The sequence below is a fragment of the Haliotis cracherodii genome, unplaced genomic scaffold (assembly GCF_022045235.1).
Source record: "Haliotis cracherodii isolate W230 unplaced genomic scaffold, xgHalCrac1.p SCAF_5, whole genome shotgun sequence".
Lineage (NCBI taxonomy): Eukaryota > Metazoa > Mollusca > Gastropoda > Lepetellida > Haliotidae > Haliotis > Haliotis cracherodii.
The window spans coordinates 65,301,018-65,313,413 of record NW_027266308.1 but is presented as its reverse complement, the minus strand read 5'-3'; the positions used below and the strand labels follow the sequence as shown (position 1 = coordinate 65,313,413).

Sequence of the window (12,396 nt, the reverse complement as noted above, 5' to 3'; positions counted from 1 at the left end):
AGTACAATATATAAGCTGTATGTTACATTTTGTGTCATATAAATTCGTTTTAGTGGCATATTGTACTTGGAATTAAGTTTATAACAAACGCAATTGTGAAGTGATATTGACCTTTAACTTTTCAAGAACGCCAAGTCTGAGTTTTCGGAAATAACGTCTGCACCACCACATTCATTACTAGGCAACCGCCTGTATTATCTCCTTGGTTGCTATACATAACAATCGGATATATTTCGGATAATTATCCTGCCTATGAGTATTTCATAATAGGTCAAGTGTTTAGAGGAAAGGATATATATCCGACGGGTCACATTTTCTGATGATGTCAAATGTACTCACAATGAATGAAACCCGTAACCGACATTTTATTTACACTGTAGATAATTAATCCCCTAACCATATCACGACTTAAAAAATCCGATATCTCAAGCATGCCCTATCAAAGGCACATGCATGTCGAGTATTGGGCCAGCTTCACAACACCCCCTTATTACGCTCTCAGATTAGGAGGAATGTAGCAACGTCGAGTTTGATGTAAAAGTATTACGATTTAATTTAATTTGAAACAGATACTATCTGTTCAGTTTCAAAGAGGTCGCTTAAAGCGTTCAATTATCATTAACATTGATACTTAAATGTTCTCGTTTCTCTAATATATGTGTAACGCTGTTATTTATCAGGAACTGTAGCTCTTCAGCTGACTGAACAAGATACTTTAATAGCTAGTACTTCAGAACTCCTGTGTATTAAAGGGGGGAGAACAAAGGGAATTAAAAACATTTATTGAAAGTAAGTGCCGAAGTAATTCTCAAATAAAGTTCAGTTCAATAAATTCAGTAATCGGTTTGGCAATGACAACGAAGTCAGACACGGAGTTCAATACAGCAAATATATTACTCAAAAGAAGTTAAAGAACACCTGATTCTTCATATTACTACAGTTAATATGTCATGATATGACAGATTAACTATAGTAATATGAATGAATCGAGCGTTCTCCATGATAGATTAACTAGTTGCATGAAAGAATCGGGTGTCTCCTACACAGGTTAACATTAGTAATATGAAATAATCAGATCTTCTTGACAGGATAACCATAGTAATATGAAAGAATCGGATGTTGTTTAACTTCTTTTTGAGTAGTATGCTAAAGGCATCCAGTATGTGTATAGAGACATCACAACGCGTGGTTCATCATCACTTCCTAGAATGAGTGAGTGAGTTAAAATTAAAGGCATTATTTCAGCCATATAGCGACCCGACTTCCAAGAGATGTCGTAAATAGTTAATCTCCTCCTCGGGGGGTCAATGATCAGCATTGGCTGTTTCATGTTAGTCAGTTAGTCAATCAATGTCTTGGTCATATATTTACTCATTGGTGTAGTCCTTTAGTTATTTAGTTATATCTCAGAAAATCAATCAGTTAGTCGTTAGTTATGTATTTCTTTTAGTTAGTTAGTTTCAGTTCAGTAAAGTAAATAGTTACTAAGGGGGTTGGAGATTTTACATGGTGTTCTACAGGCTCTTCATAAAACATGAACATTTGTGGACGTCCACTGTATGCTGTCGTCCAACTGGGTACTCTATGTGTCACGCGTGAGGTCACGTGGCACGTGTGAGGTTGAATAACACCCGGCGCGTGTCACGTTCATTTGTGCTACAAAAATGTGAAGACAACAAGAATCAGATCGGCAGCTTGTCTTAATCACGTCAGTTTTGCAACGTTAATTTTGTGCAACAGCATCTGTTAACGCTTGTCCCATGTGTCCGATCCGGGATTTCAGAGAAATCCACACATCGACCTGGCGTATTACAGGTGTAATCACGGCTGACGAAGATAAAATCAAATTTTAATCAATTATTTCAAAGACTTCCTTTACTATTTTCCAGCTCATTTCACGTAGTGTCCGAGTGTGATTGAGAACTGTATATTTCCGACGAGGGACCGTCCCCCTTCAATTGAATATCTTCCTGAATCACCGAGTCGCTCCTTGCCTGGTGTGATAGGCTGAGAAACTGACAGGCCCCCGCCCATCGCTTTCACAGAATGTGTCAAGTGAACGCCCAGACGGCCAATGAGAATTGTTCGTTCCAGTAAGTTGGTAATTATAAAAGTGTTGGGCATGAGCTCTCTTGCACTGCAGTCACGCGGGTAAACATTGTGTCTGCTACACGAGACAAGCTGTCACGGAGAGTATGGAGCCAAGTCCATCTCACATGGAACCAAGCCTCAGCCCTGACGTAACGGCACCCACCTGTCTGAATGGAGACTCCGAGGATTCTATCCTCACCCCCGGGGACCCGACAGCAGGGGGTGGGGACGTCCACAGCACAGTGGCGGCAACTGACAACACCAGCAACAACAGATCTTCAGATGTAAAATCGCCATCTTCAACATCCAACTCGGAATTACTGGCTGGCAAAAATTTGACTTTTTCTCCTGAGCAGGTTGCGTGTGTTTGCGAGGCATTACAACAGAAGGGGGACATAGAAAGACTAGCTAGATTCCTGTGGTCTCTACCTCCAAGTGAATTGTTACGAGGGAGCGAAGCCGTGCTAAAAGCAAGAGCAACTGTCGCCTTTCATAGGGGTAGCTACAGAGAACTCTATGCTATTTTGGAGAGTCACAGTTTTGAAAGCTCTAATCATGCGTTTTTACAGCAGTTGTGGTATAAAGCGCATTACATGGAGGCTCAGAAGATTCGAGGAAGGCCTCTCGGGGCTGTCGATAAGTACAGGCTAAGGAGGAAGTTCCCTCTTCCTAAAACAATCTGGGATGGCGAAGAGACAGTTTATTGCTTCAAGGAGAAATCTCGACAAGCTCTGAAAGAGTGTTACAAACAGAACAGGTACCCTACACCAGATGAGAAGCGGAATCTGGCCAAAAAAACAGGACTGACGTTGACGCAAGTGAGCAACTGGTTCAAGAATCGCCGACAGCGAGACAGAACCCCTCATAGCCAGGGACATGGAGGACAGTGAGTAGAGAATACCTACACCTTACCTTTTGATTTGCATTTTAATGACACTGAAACGCTGTTTGCTTTCAATCTCCCTTGTCGCAATGTGAGTGTAACAGCACGTAGACCCCGGTATCAGCGGGACTGAGATTCCGAGCTTTAGCATATGCTGTCGGTCCGGTACTAGGGTCGGCACCGTTGTTTGGATAGTGTCACCGATATATTTACTAACGATGAGCACGGGGACATGAGCAGAACATTGTCAGGCTGTTGATTTTGCCCTTTCATATCCGAGGACAATGCAGAGGAGACACTCGGTATTCAGCATCACGTTAACATGGGCTCGCGTAGATCGCCACAGCGCATAGGCACGTTTTCGCTATGACATCAATTATATTGAATTTTTACAATTCAAACAAATCCTAAGCTTTCCAAAATATCGTTCATTTGATACAATCACGTAGCACTGGTTAGCAAAAAGAAATTCGTACCCCGTCTGAAATCCGGTAGGTTGTTTTCAAGTGCGAGGTTTATTTTAGGGATTACTCGCTTCACAATAGCAAGCCGCCCAAGACGAGATTGAGGGAGCGATAACGCGAGATGTCGGAAGGGTCCCTCCTCCTCCTCCCCCTCCCTTTTCTCCCCGCATCGTCAGACACCTCATCTTAGAAGAGGAGGGAAGTTTCCCCCAGACCTCCGACTGACACAAAAACTTCTTTATAAATCACACGTTTTACCGACACAGTTTTACTCTTGTTCGGAGATTGAGGGATCTATCATAAATGTTGCTTGACACAATGTTGCTTAAATTACTAAAATATGTGTTTTTGAAGTTTAATGTTTCATGATAAATTGTTTTTATAGCCCATACGCGACGTTACACGCCCAAAGCCCTACTGTTAAAATTTCTTTGGAATAATATTTTCCATCAGAGATATACACTCTTCTGAATCCAGTAAGATTAGAACATATTTGGCAGAACTTCAACTTTAGACAAATGGTTTATATCTTCTACTTCAAACCTATATTTAAACTTTAAAAGTGCAGGAGTCCAAAACCTTTTTTTCTCAAATGTGTTAATTACAAACTATCTATATATCTATATTGATATTTATAATATCCATTTTCTGTAAATGGTAAAGTTATGTTAGATATTACCACTACACCTTAATAACCTTTAAGTTATACAGACATAAAAAAGAACGAATTTCTATAACAATATCAATATATGCTTATTATTGTATAGAAGTTTTTACTAATGGTAATATACAACATGACAGGTTGGTAGTGGGTAAAGTTGGTTGGATCATGGAATCTGACACAATTAATACATTACTTCGCTCACCTTTTCGCGAACACCTGGTGTCATTACTATTTGATAGTGATTCATAAACACATGCTCATGATAGAGTCGGAATCGTACAAACTGATATTTCGCTTTTATTTACCATTTATGGCAGCGATTCCATACAATGAAATAATGCTTGTCATCAAATCCAAGTTAGACATCACGTTACCGTTATTCAAACAACTCTAAACAAACCATTTAGTGAATTCTAATAGTTGATTCATAAATAAATCAAAATACAGGTTAATCAAAAAGAAATAGAAGAAAAGAGGAAAAGACGTTTATTGAATGTCATAATATTATTACATGCGTTCGGTGACATGAATCATCAATGGGAACGGTTCCGGATGCATATTGAAGGCTATAGTTTGTCCTTGTCAGATGTAAGAGAATCGTTGAGAGTGGATTCTTCTCGTCTGAGTTGATCTAGCCAAGCCAACTTGTCATCAACAATCCCTGCCTAGTGTATTAAATATTAACAAGATGTTCAACAGGCACATTGAGCCACGGGTCTGCTTCTTATCCCCGCTCACAAAAATCTTCCCTGACCCAAATACTACTTAAAAATCAATCATAACATTAGCCAGTGTCTAACAATGGACATAAGCAATGCCGCATTATAGGAGTTCGTTCATGAATCCCTTCCTAAAAAAGACTCATTAAAACCTGTAAAATAAATATAATTGTTAGATATGTAGTTATTTTAGACATGATCTGTGAACAATAATAGATCCTTACAGAGATATATCATGTATTTATTATGAATTATCTATGTTTAATACACATGTATATTATTTAATTTACTCACTGGTGACGTCTTCTCGTGAAAGGCTTCTACTTATTTGGATGATGCTTATCTATTTTACCTTCTGTTTTATTGACTTTAAATAGAAGACGACAATGGAGTTTTTCGTCATTTGGTTACCTCGTAATGACGGTCTTAATATTTGTCATTTCCCATACTGACTTCAGGAGCGTGTGGACCTCATTAACTTTTTCTTTAAGCTGTGTAAACTGATACCTTACATCTGCTTATCGATATCTTCAGACGATATGTTGTATATTTGACAGAATTTGTGTTCTTTATCTCTGTAGTAAAATGAAAACTGTAATATTAATATATCGTTAACCTAAATTCACGAAGGAAGAAAAGGTTTAATGTCCAAATAATAACTGAATGAATTGGACTGACAGTAATTACCCGACATAAAATATTAAGAAATATCCAAGCTTGATGTAGGAAAAATGCAACTTCCTAACACATATGGTGATATTTAGTAGGCAAATGTTTCATTCGTGGAGACACAGCCTCATCCATACCTTGATTTCTCAGCTGCAATCAGGTATCTTCCTCCACAGTTACCTTCATTAAACACAAGAACAATGCTTTCTCACGAAGAACATATTTAACGTGTTGGCAACATGTTCATAAATACAGGTAACCTGTTGTCTTACAGCGGTGATTGTCTGGGTGTCTTCACTGCTGTCGTGCTCTACTGGTCACATAATCACATAATGTCATCCTCTATGTTTGTGTGAGAATACAATAGAATATTTTTAAACATCAGTGAGCAAGCGTACATGAAAATGATGCTTTTAAATGTTGACATTATATGAAAATGACGAGTTAAGGTGTTACAATGAAGGAATATAGGTCGGACTTTGTTACTTGTAGAGAGTTACTTGAATTTCGCTGTGTGAATACATAACTTAGTCAATGACTTCATTTCCCCATTCAAACATTGAACATCACTCCCTACGTGTGACACATAGACTATACCCGGGTAGGTTTATGGCTACCCTGAATACAACGCTAAACGCGATTGTGGCAAATGGTCTCCATCACAAAGCTGCGACGATGCGGGCTGGGCAGGGTACAATGGCGTCTTGAAGAAAACACATATATCATAAATACATGAGCTATATCAGATGCGGCTCATTACCTTACGGTTCACCACAACGTTCAGTAGTGTTCGGTAGTGTTCAGCTGATTGTGTGCAGGACTAGAGGCGGGAGCGGGACGGCAGGGAGACTTGTCAGGGTCTGTGATTGATGAACAACCTGTAGCGTTGATGGCCAAGTCGCTCAGCCATGCCCAGGATCAACCAGCCAGTGCCACAGCGGAGTCAGAATAATGTGCCCAGTCCTGGGGAAAATACCCCTTAATCCCAGGGACAAGACTTCATCATCGCTTAGTCCCCATTCATAGTGTTCACAGAGCCTAACTATCGGGATAACCATCACTGCAAGCAATTTCCTCGCCTGTCCGTATCGTCACCGAGGGAAAACTGGTGGCTGGACCATTCTCTTTATCACCCGGCTTTGTATAGCAAAGCTCCACCCGAGTGGAAGTGTATGCATGCCGTTCAATTATGATCTCGCTATAAACAATATATACACATTATTTTCAACCAGCACTTGTGTTTAACCGGCTTTTATGGAGACGATTTATGTTTACGCTTAGTGGCCCAGAAAAGTGGATTTGCAATGAAAGAGCACATAGACTAGTTTTATCGCTGTACGTCGACAGCATGTAACGACTTTGGAAAAAAATATTTTGTAATCATCGTACGATATTTCTTCTTATATTCGTGATAAGGTCATTTTCGTAAACGTGGAGAGATGTTGTCAAATGATGAACATGTCTACTTATTCATAGAAATGCAAAATCAAACTTTCATTCCACTGTCCGTATGAATTTAATGTTCTACAAAGGTCACATGTCTAGCAATATTTATGTTAGCGTATGTTACGATTGTTTTCCAGATTCACATTGCGACTAACTATATTAATATTTCCTCAAACTGTGTAGATCACATAGTGAGAAATGAATAGTGTGTAAAAAAAAACTTAAACAGTCTTGGAGAAGCAGAATTAATATACACTGGTTTCTTTAACGCCTACAGGCAAAAAACAAAACATTAAAAAAAAACTATCAGTAAACCAAAGCATTTGGAAGAAGCCATGTCTGAAATGAAAAGGGCAATTTAGTTTCTTATGCATAACGCTGATGTAGTTGATTCTGCAGATGACAAATGAACCAGCATTGTGTCTTTGAAAGAGTATTGCTGCAACACAAAAAGAAACAATTATTTCTCTTTACTGGAATGAAACATATCGCGGATTTAATTAAAGTATGACTAGCGATAGTATCACCATAGCAACTATCACAACACAGCGCGAGTAGTGGATTCGGAGAGGCGATGCTTCTCACAAGGGGACAAGAGAGAGAGAGAGAGAGAGAGAGAGAGAGAGAGGGGGGGGGGGGAGAGAGAGAGGGAGAGAGAGAGAGAGAGAGAGAGAGAGAGAATGTGAGAAAACATATAAGTTTTTAGAAATATCATGCACGTGACTCTGTACTGCCCAAGGGCACCGCCCGCTCAATGTTATATTGGTTTGGTACCGGTCAGTTCCGCTAATCCAACTGCTGGACCCACAGGAAGTTTAATTAAACGATCGACTCGCATTTTGTGGCATGATCATTGAGAATGTTCTATTTCTTCCAAGTAGAGTACTTGTACAACGTCACGCCTGGCGCCAGGGGAGTTCGCGGTGATAACTTTTTGACATGCGCCATTTGAAGGTGTTGTCTAGCTATTGTTCTCCGCCAAAACAGTCTGGGGTTTGTCAATTTACGTCACAATAACACAAACAGATACGCGTTAATACTCTTCTCGTTATCCCGATGGTAAAATGGCAAACAGATCGCTCCCTTGCATCTGGTTCTGGTTCTTGTCAAGCAGGCAATGGGCAATATTTAGTTATAGTTCGATCAGACTGAGGAACAAAACGGTATTTATGCCTGGAGCCAGATAGTTCTTATGATTTAGGAAAGGTTTTGGGTTGGGTTTTATATATTTTGCATCTCAGTTATCTTTAAATGGAATTTTAGAAGATAAATACAAATGTTGCAATACAATTAAGACAATGTGGGGCGGTTAGATACAGATGCTGGTACCTTTTTCAAGTAAGTGATGAAGATATTAGCATCTGTAGCGATACGGTACATTAAAATGATAAAGAAGTTATGATCTACAAGTCAACTCGGTTTTCATACATACTGCCTATTAGGGCCTGTTTGCTATCCGCAATCAGAAAACATCTCATTTATAATAAATGGGTTAATAAAATACATGTTATATAGGAATAGGTTATTAAAAACATGTTTATATTTGAAAAGGTTGTTAAAACAAGTTTTTAAATGAATAGGTTATTAAAACAACCGATCGCATAAAATGGGCCACTTTTCACTTTTAAATGATGCCAAGCTCCATTTAGAGCCAGAACAATGTAGAATATATGAATCATATCTCCGCTACTTGGACCAGTTTCAGGAAATGCTGTTCTCATAATTGCATCGGGCCCAGCCCAGGGAGGGTCAGTTTGAACGTGACGCAATGTCTCCTCGACTGGGAAAACCCTCGTCACCGCCTGACAGTGACCTCGAATTGACTGATAATAGCAACCGTAGGAAGTAGACTCGCGCTCGTCGAAACAATGACGTGGCATTTTAACTCCATATAGTTATCGCCTTTTTGACTAATGTGACAGGTTAGAAGCTTGTGAATGCGCTTCGTTTACTTCAGCCTTCCTGGACTTATAGTTCATTAGATCCACGCGTTATGAAATGATTCTGAGGAAATTTGTGTGCATAAACATCGAGAGTTTATTTGCCATTGCAGACAAATAGACGGTAAAAATAGGATATGTGTTATTCAATTCGACCATTATGGAAACTTAACTTGATTTACGGGAAGGCGTAATTGTACGGTGACATATAGAAAAAACAAACGATGTCAGTTCTTGTAGACAAAATTATTGGATGCAGAATATTGCTCGGTATTAGATCGTGAATGGGGCTATAATTCACGCTAAATCAAATTGTTTTTGTACTGCTTTACAACACATAATGTTGTGAAGTTTGTATGCATGGAGGTAAATACCTGTCATATATCTGTCATCGATCACACACATCTACATGAACAGGTGTCAAAATATTATTTTTTATAAAGTCACGTGATGTCACGTGATTCGCATTCTGCTTTAATTTTTGGATATGTAACTAAATACCCCACTACCACAGGATAATTTATGCAGAAAAACCTCAAGTTTCTGTCAAGGTGCTAAACAAAACTCTCGCGTTAAATGCTCGACAAGCTGATGACAAACCTTATCCGACAATTGTGTTTTTTTATATTTATGATGTATTATGATATATGGACAAATTAAAACCTTATTTCCCTTCCTTCGCTTGTGACAGATGACTACGTTCAACTAGACCGCCACGCGACAATAATATTCATATCTGTTTTCAACACGTTGTTTGTGTTGTTACAATACTGCTCTCAGCGTAACAACAGTTATTGCGCCAGTGTTTCCTTTCGAACTCTTCATGTTTCACTGTAATCCTTTGACGGCCGTAAATCAGCATCCCTGGCGTCTGTGCCGCCACACTAAGGGGCACCCAGCTTCCCCGGTCCGGCCATTGTGCCACAGGACCCGGCTACACTGGTTTAATCATTACAAAGTAGACATCGAGGGTGGGAGCAACGACAGGCCGATCCCCACCAGGGCCGATGGGTAGAGACGTCACCCTTCCTATCACTCTACTCGCCGTGCCTCAATGGCCCGAGCTTATGACAATATCTTGTGTTGGAAGGCCGTGAACACGTTATTAACTAGCTAGAACGATCGGGGGGCTGAAGACTCGCCCCCTACTGTTCTCCGCTAAAGATGGATTCTCCCAGAATAATAAATCCAACGACGAACAGTCATGCGAAAAAGCACGAGTTATTAATTATATTCAGGGAGATGTGAAGTTGTCCGCGTTCCGTCAGCGAGGAGTAAGGGGGACGAGAAGCTGAATGCGGCGTTGCTGAAGACCCCGCTGGGGCCATGGCGTGCTATTAACTGCGGACAGAACAAACCTCTGAAATTATACAAAATTTTCCACTCTAGCGCCTGTGTTGAAACTGGAGTCCACCTACCGGAATATATGGAATTTCGGCAAACAATAGACACTGCTACAGCCCACGGCTAATCCACACATATAATTTCCGTCGACAAAAAACTTTTAATGGTAAGAATCAGTTTAGGTGTAAGGACAATGAATCGTTTATATGGTGATGAGGGTAGAAACTATTAAGCACTCTGTTCCTAGAATGGAAATTCTTCATACCTTGATAATCTGTCCAAATTTCAAAATTATTCCAATTCATTACACCTGTCATATTCAGCACCCATATATCTGCATGATTAACTTGATAAAAATCTCGGGAGTCAAACATTAGCCACGATTCCGATGTTGTCCAAAGTGTCACAACCGCCGCCCCACAGATACTGATCAATACCCTTTGACACCTTGATAATATCTTTAAGTTTCTTGATATTTGTTGTAGTTATTATTATCATCATCATCATCATTATCGTCGCTATTATCATTCGCGTATAAATAATCCCAATACTCGGTGATCTATATACAGAGAGCCATTCAGATAATGGGTGCATTGCCCTGTCTATATTTCTGTATTTCGCAACAGCGTGGGTTATATGCGTAACGCCAGGTATAGCCATTGAACAACACGAGAGATACGCTTTTCACCTTGTAAGCTTCCCTATTTAACATTACACAGAAGCAGGTGACGCTTCTTGGAAACAGTAAAATCAAAGCCCTTGTCAGGTTTTGTCTGAACGTCGGTTAATTTATGTCTGCCAAGAGGACCATGTCCAAATAACGGCTTTCGGGGTCATTACCTCACTAAGCATACACACACTATCTTCACAGATGATTTATCAGTGCGACGTGTATTCAACTCAACTTCCTCCAAAATTTCATATTTTACCCGTGTGAGCGCCCTAAGTTAACGGCACGTTAAGATATTTAACAAAAGGGCCTTTGCCATCCATATCTTGAAATCTTAATTTGGCCTTCGTTTTGTGTCAGTTCAAACAAATCCTTTTTTCAAAAAAAATATTAAATTAGAATATGAATATATATGAAATGTTATTATACTTTGTATTTAAATTAGGGTAATTAATTTAACAATCCCCCAAAAAGTATTTTTAAGTATTTTCCCCTGTTCATTTAACCCATATTTAAAGAATGTACTTTAATCTCTTTATGAGACGATATTTCCTATTCGTCCCCAAGAGACGCCTGGCCACACACATCGACTTTGAATACTTCCATATAAACGAAACATATTCCTAGGATGTTAACTCCACATTTTAATAAAGTGTTTATTCATACAGAATGCAATCTCTTAACGAAAAACTATACACATAACAAACGTTGTCTTTAGGTTGTTTGAGATTTGTTTTCATGCCCACCTGCTTATTATCATCAAAATGCCTCCCGGCTTCAATGGTCAGACAATATATTTTTATCATTAATTCTTAAATATTCATCAACAGCTTTCATCAAGTATATGTCATACAGTAACTCGTGGAAAGAAGCAAATTCAGACATTGTTTTTTTAATAAAACAAGGTTTAATATTTACAAGTAGGGCTGTTAACGTCTTAAATTCTATTAATTCTATTTTCATTTTGAAAATTACTTTTATCCTGTTTTAAAATGCAATCCAACAAAGCCATGAATTTGAAGAAAATTGTAGCTTTCCATGGACAATTCAATGATCGATTATGCGTTTCAGCATATGAAGTAATTCATAATACGTTTATGAATGTTTCCATAGCAACATTTACATTCGATAGACGTAATGATACAATGTATACAGTTTATACTCACTGGGGGGTCGGCTGCAGCTTGTTGGATGTTGCTGTCTGCATGACGCTGCTGACGTTGATGTTACTGCTGTGCAGCATCAGGCAACAAACATTTTTATGCAAATTGTGTTAGTGGCGGGTGCTACCGGTAGGGCAGGACGTGAATACCCTTTCCGGAAACACGGGGTGTCATCGTCGATTTTTCAGTGATCCATTCATATAATTTTCACCCTAAGTTTGCCCATTACACTCAGTGGAATCGTCGGCTAATGGAGACGCTGTTTGACGCTATGAACGTCGATGTTGATTTGTTGTTGATGCCGTTGACGTGGATGTTTCTGTATGACATTGATGACGTTAGT

General features: G+C 39.3%; 1 protein-coding gene across 2 annotated transcripts in view; it reads left to right on the top strand.

Moving 5' to 3' along the window:
* Nucleotides 1–2,150: 2,150 nt before the first annotated feature.
* Nucleotides 2,151–12,396, top strand: part of LOC139443372 (homeobox protein SIX6-like) — a 34,267-nt gene continuing 24,021 nt past the window's right edge. For both annotated transcript variants that reach the window (XM_071224360.1, XM_071224359.1), the window contains exon 1: nucleotides 2,151–2,977. In XM_071224360.1, coding sequence (XP_071080461.1) covers nucleotides 2,196–2,977 — 782 coding nt within the window. In that variant the 5' untranslated portion in view covers nucleotides 2,151–2,195. The remainder of the gene's footprint in view (nucleotides 2,978–12,396) is intronic.